This window comes from Saccopteryx leptura, chromosome 1, assembly GCF_036850995.1.
Source record: "Saccopteryx leptura isolate mSacLep1 chromosome 1, mSacLep1_pri_phased_curated, whole genome shotgun sequence".
Classification (NCBI taxonomy): domain Eukaryota; kingdom Metazoa; phylum Chordata; class Mammalia; order Chiroptera; family Emballonuridae; genus Saccopteryx; species Saccopteryx leptura.
Genome location: NC_089503.1, coordinates 260,294,878 through 260,301,991, shown reverse-complemented (window position 1 = coordinate 260,301,991; position 7,114 = coordinate 260,294,878). Strand labels below are relative to the sequence as shown.

The window sequence follows — 7,114 nt, the reverse complement described above, 5'->3', positions numbered from 1 at the left end:
CTGGTCGCGGCAGAGCGATGCCCCGGAGGGGCAGAGCGTCGCCCCTGGTGGGCGTGCCGGGTGGATCCTGGTCGGGCGCATGCGGGAGTCTGTCTGACTGTCTATCCCCGTTTCCAGCTTCAGAAAACAAAACAAACAAACAAAAAAAAAACGGCCCAGGCTGGGTAGTTCAGTGGATAAGCCTCATCCCAGCATGCCGAGGTGGTGGGTTTGATACCTGGTCAGGGCATGTACGAGAAGAAATCAATACGTGCATAACTAAAAATGGAACTAAGTGGAATGAGTTGATGCTTTTCTCTCTCTCCCTTCTCCCCCCCCCCCCATCAATGAAAAACTTAAAAAAAAATTAGCAAAACAGAACCAAAAAAAAAAAAAGAGTTTAGAAACCAAAACAAATGTGGCTGGAGATGCTATGAAGTCCTTTAAGAGAAAGGCTCCTGCCCACCTAACTTCCTGCACAAGTAGCCTTGGGCCAGGTGGCACTTTGACCTGAACACAGGACAAGCAGGAAATACAGGGCTAGAGAGAGAGAGAATGAAATTAAAACCTTGAACAGACCTGTGGAATGCAGGCACACTGTGATTCTAAAGTAGCATACTCCTTCAGGGACATATCAGCCCAGTTCTCCTTAGGGCCCCCATGTAGCCCAGGGCACAGTGCCCAGTGAAAGGTCTGACACCCATAAGGACTGTCTCTGGGAGCTGGCTGTGGTCTTTCCTTCTGAAAGCAGATGAGCAAACACCCTGAGGTGTTTGAACCAAGGACAAGAATGAGGACAAATGCGGAACCCTTTTCCAGGGCTCCCTTCCCACTCAGCAGCTTGGGCTTACAGGAGAGGCGAAACTGTCCTCTGGTCATCACTCCAAATCTGGGTGCTTCTAAGTCCCTCCTGCTCCAAGGGTCCAAATGACAGAGATGTGAGGTACAGTTATTTTAAAACATGCACACAAGAAACGGGATGGGGAGAGTGATATAACATGAATTTGGAATGACACTAATAAGCCCACAACTGAAGATTTGAGACTGCTGGCTGAGAGATGAGAGAGAAGCAGGACACAACACCCCAGAGCTCCCACCTCGCCCATGAGTGAGGACTCTGTGCAGACAAGGACATTGCTTCAGGCTTATTTTCTGCTACAACATGTTGGCCTCCTCACTGGCAGGTTCCTGGAAGGTGCAGAGCCAAGGTCTGATTCAGGAAGAAAGGACCATAGGAAGGAGGCTTATTAGCACAGAGGGCCCTGACTGGGTAGCTCAGTTGATTGGAGTGTCTTCCCAATGTGCCAGGGTTGCAGGTCCCATCCCCAGTCAGGGTGCATAGACGAGTCAACCACTGAATGTGTGGGTAGGAGTAACTGTGGTTTGATGTTTCTCACTCTCCCTTCCTCTCTCTCTCTAAAATCAATAATCGATAAATTAATAAATAAATTTAATTAAAAAAAAAAAAGAACCACAGAGGGCCTATATGGCCAGCCCATGGGGAAGCGGGCCCAAGGATCACCACAGGACATGTGTTCACCAAGCCCCTGACAGGAACAGCATGCATGCGGCCAGGTCATTGAAGGGTGGGAGGGCTCCCTAGAGCTACCTCCTGTTCCCAGCCCTGGGCAGCAGGACTGGGGCACAGGCAATGCCTGCAAAGGACTCAGGGAAGTGCAAGTCACGCTCCCACTCATCTGTCTCAGTGTTGTACACCTGCACGATGCCCGTCACATTGTTGAGGCGCCAGTTATAGCCCCCAACGACATAGATCTTCCTGTCCAGCATGCAGCAGCCGGCCTCAGACTGGCCAGCCCTCATAGGGCTCACACTGGTCCACTGGTCTGTCTCAGGCACATAGTACTCCACAGCCAGCACATCAAAGCAGCGGTCCATATGGTCCATGCGACCACCCAGGGCATAGATGCGGCCAACAGCACCCACCATGGCATGCAGCACACGGGGCTCGCTCATGGGCGCCTTGAACTCCCATTGGTCAGCTGTGGGGTCATAGCAGTGTAGTGCCTTCTTGTCCTCCACCGAGATGCCATAGCCTCCTGAGATATAGAGGCGGCCCCCAGCTGAGGCACCTGCATGGCCCCAGGTGCGGCGCTTCAGTGAGCAGGCGTAGCCCCATTCATTACGCCGTGGGCAGTATCTTTCAACTGAGGCCAGGCTGCCAGCCCGGTTACGGCCGCCTGTGGCATAGACCATGCCACACAGCACATTCAGCTGGAACTGGATGCGGCTCTCCTGCATGGCCTGCAGGCGCAGCCATCGGTTCAGGTGAGGATCATAGCGGTAGCAGGCGTCCACCGCACCCTCACCGCTGCGGTATTGCAAGTGCTGGCCCCCAGCCACATACACAAAGTTGTCCAGCACAGCCACACATGTGTGGCTGCAGCCCATTTCCATCTCTGTGAGCTCGCGGAAGTGGCGGGCTCCTGGTTCAGGCAGCTGGTATACTTTACTGCTAACAGCGCGGTCACTGTCAGTGTAGGGTGTGCCACCGAAGGCCACCAGCGAGGGCACATCAGAGCGCACCACTGTGCGTGGGGACTGCATCTCGTGCTGCCGGAAGGGCAGCACCTGGTAGTTAAAGGCCTCTAGCAGGTACTGACGGCAAAGCACATCCTCCACCATGAGGTCCAGTGTTTGCACACTGTCCACCAGTTCTGACGACTGCATGAGTGGGAAACGGATATGGCAGAGCACATGGCTGGCACGTGGCCGCCGGGCAGGGTCATGCTGCAGCCATCGGACAGCAGCACGAAACAGGTCAATCTCAGCACAGTTCTGTAGCCGGTTGCTCTGCAGGAAGAAAACAAGGCGCTCCAGCGGCAGCTGCAGGAAGTCCTCCTCCGCAGCAATCTGCAGAAAGTGCCGGAAAGTAAAGGCATCTACTGATTCTTTGAGCGAGGCCAGGCTGAAGGTGGTGGCCATGTGGCCAATGTGCAGACAGGTCTCCACACTCATGGCAGCCTTGAGGAACTCCTCGCACAGCTCCACCACCGGCAGCATCTGCAGAAATACAGCTGCACCCAGCACATCCTGCACGCAATCCAGGTCCAGCGTCACCTCGGCGCTGTAGGCAAAGTCAATGATGTGCCATAGGCCACGCGCAGACAAGCCCTTCAGCTCAATGATGTCCTGGCTTGCCTCCCTCATGCCACCTGTAAACATGGCCCTAAGGGTTGGAAACACAGCATGTGGGTTCAGGGCACCAAGGGGCACTGTGGCCACTAGGATGACCTGACCTTGAGGCACTCCAAACAGGCCCATCAGGGCAAAGCAGGTCAGGTATGCATTGAAGACAGGTAAAAAAAGAAAAGAAAGATTTTTTAAATCCACCCCAAGCCATGCATCTTCCTACCAACAGCAACTCTACTCTGCCCTTCTCATAGGACACTGCCCAAACTCACACAAATGTGTGGCATTGGGGCAGGCTGGTTTGGAGGGTGAAGGCCAGCCCCCACAACGGCCTGCTCATGGCAGGGCAGGTGTGGCTATGCAGGAGGAGACCAATGCTTAGCTTTGACTCTGGGTACAAGTCTCCAACCCTACCTCAGTGCTTAGCCATGAAGACCAGTCCCTCAGTAAGCTCAGGAAATACAGCAGGGACCCCAGGAGAATACAAATATGGTTCAGAGAGTCCAGTCCCTCCCAGCACACTCACCTGGACAGGTGGCTCCACCTTCCTCTGCCTGAGTCTCAGCTGCTATCACACAGTAACAGGAAGGGAGTAAGGGTCCCAGGTAGAGTGCCTATTGGGGGACTTTGCTGGGTCACTGATGTGTCCAGAGAAAGGCCCAGGTCATCAGGGAAGCCCCTGAGAATGACCCACAGGAGTCCTAGCCCACTGAGATTCTCCAGTGAATGACTCCAGGTCTGTCAGCTGTGCTATCCTGCTCTTGGACACAGGACCTGGGTCATAGCCCCCCACAGCCTTAGGTGGGGCCCCTACCAGGCAGAGGGGGTGAGAATCTCAATGTCTGCTAAGAGTTCTAAATGATGGTGCATAGGAGGCGCCTTTCACAAGGTTAGTTGGCCTTTCATCAATACTATGACTGCCATCAGGGTACACTGTGATGCAGACTGAGGGGAGGGAATTTCTCTTGGCCATTTGCCAATAGATGCTTTTCACCCAGTCACACCCCTAGTTATGGGTCTGGTTCTGGCCTCAAAGAAGGGGCAGCTGAGATTGGGGTTGCCTTGAGGCCATCAACTAACAAATGCCCAGCACTCCATGAGGCAGTGCCATAGCTCTTCCAGGAGCAGTGCTTTGCCAGCCTCAGGGCCCTGCCCCTTCTTGTCCCTGTGAGTCCCATCCGCCTGTCGAAGGCAGAAGCAGTCATGGCGACGGGAGGGAACTTTGCCTTTTAAGGCCTCTCCAGCTGCAGTGCCAGCGCAAAGGAGCCTTTAAAGGGCATTTCTGGCTGGGGCAGCCCGCCCGTCCCCAAATCCAGAATAAAAATAGAAGCAGCGCCCCAGATGGCTTGGCTTCTCCAGCTCCCCAGAAGGGCCTCAATGAACCCACAGGACAGGCAGCTGGGGGACACACTGGGCAGGGCACCCAGCCTTGGGTAGCCTGCAGCCTGTGGTGCACACCTGGTCTGGGGCTCCGCGAGACAGTGGCAGGGATATTTCAGCCACCACTGGCAAAACAGGGCCAGAGAACCATACCCAGGATGGCACTTTTAGGAAAGGGCCTTCACAGCAGACTGACCCACACACCCAGTAAGGCCTCGTCTGTCACATAGAGACTGGAACAGAGCCTGGCACCGTCGGGGATCCCTGTCTAGGAGCCCCTCCTATCCCTTGGCCTGAGTATAGGTATCACATGGGCAGGGGCTTGTGCCAGTCTTCTCCTTGCTGAGTCCTGAAGCCAGCACAGCACCTGGCACACACAGGTGTCAAATAAAGACAGAGTGGGAACCTGGACCAGACCTGCCACCCCTCAGGGCAGAAGCTACTAACTGGGTGCACCTTTGTCCCCCAGGTATGTTCTTCTTGCCTGTGCAACATCCTCAAAAAGTTTGAATAAGTTATAAACCTGGGAAAAACAGTAGGTTTACTGGACCTTGGGCCAACATAAGACACCTTCCCTCAGAGCCACCCATCCCTGGCTGGTGCTAAACTTGCCCTCTAAGAAGGGCTTGCACTCTCCAGCCCATCCCCTGGGCCCATGCTCACCTGAAGTAGTCACTGCAGGCAGCCAGGACCACCTTGTGTGCATGGAAGGTCTCTTTGTTGACTGTGAGCACAACGTCCAGGAGCTGGCCCTGTGATCGAAGTGTGGCCAGGCCCTGCAGGAGGCTGGTGCTATGGCCAGGTGCTGAGAAGGTGCACTTGAGGGTTCCATTCTTATCAGCCATGCTGTATGAGAGCAGGGTGAGTTGTGAGGCTCAGAGGCCTCAGGGCTGGCTGATCTCAGCCTGGGGAACCTGGGCAGTTCGCCCAGGCTCTGAAGCTGCCCCAGGCATGGGCAAAATCACCAGGGAAGAAACAAGACTTGGGTCCTGTGTTTGCTACCTGCCTACTGACTAACCTTGGCAGTGGATACCATTTGCTGCCTGTAATATGGACAGGATTTCACATGGGACCTAAGGAGACCACATGTCCCTTTTTTTCTAATTGAGGTAAGAGGCCTGACCTGTGGTGGCGCAGTGGATAAAGCGTCGACCTGGAAATGCTGAGGTCGCCGGTTCGAAACCCTGGGCTTGCCTGGTCAAGGCACATATGGGAGTTGATGCTTCCAGCTCCTCCCCCCTTCTCTCTCTCTGTCTCTCCTCTCTCTGTCTCTCCCTCTCCTCTGTAAAAAAAAAAAAGAAAAAAAAAAAAAAAGAGGTAAGATTTACATAATATAAAGTTCACCATTTAACTTGTACAATTCAGTGGCACTTAGTACATTTGCAATGTTGTGCAACCACCACCTCTATATAGTTCCAGAACATCTCCAACACCCCAGAAAGGAATCCCATCCCCATTGACAGTCACTCCCCATATCCCCTTTCCCCATCCTCCTCCCCCAGCCCCTGGCAACCACTAATCCAATTTCTATCTCCATGTATTTGCCTGTTCTGGAATCAGATAAGTGGCCTTTTGTGGCTTTCATATAAATGGAATCAGATAAGTGGCCTTTTGTGGCTTTTTTTTTTTCTTTTGTGGCTTTTGTGTCCAGCTTCTCTCACTCAGCATGTTTTCAAGTTTCATCTACATCATAGCTGGGGTCAGTGCTTCATTCATTTTTATGGCTGAGTAATATTCCATGTTGAATGTGTGAATGCACAATATTTTTATCCCTTCAACTATCTATGGACATTTGGGTTTCTTCCAACCCTCCCCTTTTAAAAACTCTATTCCATTACTTCTTATTCTACATGTATCTCTTGAGTGCTGCTCTCTCCATGTCACCAATATCCCCTATACCCCAGCAAGCCACCACCATGGGTAAACCTATCTCTCCTCTACAGAGGGTGGGTGGGATTATGGTGCTGGCACAGAGCCCCAGTGTGAGATTGGGGGAGGAACTTCCCAGATGCACTGGGCCCGGGGGATAGGAGTGCCTCAGACCAGCCTACAACTGGGGGTGTGGGGAGTGCCACCTCCAGGAGGGCCCAGCTACTCCGACACCTGCCTAGAATGCCTCTTGTACCCCGCACCCTGGGGGAAGGCACAAAATCACCCCATTTTTCAGAATTTGGCTCTGGGCTACATTCTGTGACTATCCAGTCAAAGGTCCATCGGTCCCACCTTCCAGGGACAAGAACAGGCTGATCAGCTTGTCCGTGGCCCCAAGCTATAAGAAGATACAGCAAAATCTGAACTTGTCCCAGGAAGCAGCAGGTGGCCTCATGAGATCTTTCTGTCACCACCTGGCCAATGTGGAGGAAACAGAGAAAAGTGTGGGGAAGTCACAAAACCAAGAATACCTACTGTAAGAAGATAGGTTTACTTACGAAGACAGCTTGCTGGGGGAATAAGGACCATGGAAACAGAGATTCCTGCACCTCCACATGACGATTCAGGAAGCAAAAATCATTTAAGAATTTTTTAAAAAGAAGAGTGGTGGAAAACACCCCAAATGAGCATTGTCAGATAAGCAAATAAACAAAATGTGATATGTGCACACAAC

The 7,114-nt window shown here is 52.9% G+C and overlaps 1 protein-coding gene across 1 annotated transcript in view; it reads right to left on the bottom strand.

The window, feature by feature from the left end:
• Positions 1 to 326: 326 nt before the first annotated feature.
• KLHL26 (kelch like family member 26) overlaps positions 327 to 7,114 on the bottom strand; it is a 31,053-nt gene continuing 24,265 nt past the window's right edge. The window contains exons 2-3 of the mRNA XM_066350366.1: positions 5,173 to 5,355; positions 327 to 3,166 (exon numbers count right to left, since the gene is read on the bottom strand). Of these exons, the coding sequence (XP_066206463.1) occupies positions 1,585 to 3,166; positions 5,173 to 5,355 (1,765 nt within the window). The 3' untranslated portion in view covers positions 327 to 1,584. The remainder of the gene's footprint in view (positions 3,167 to 5,172; positions 5,356 to 7,114) is intronic.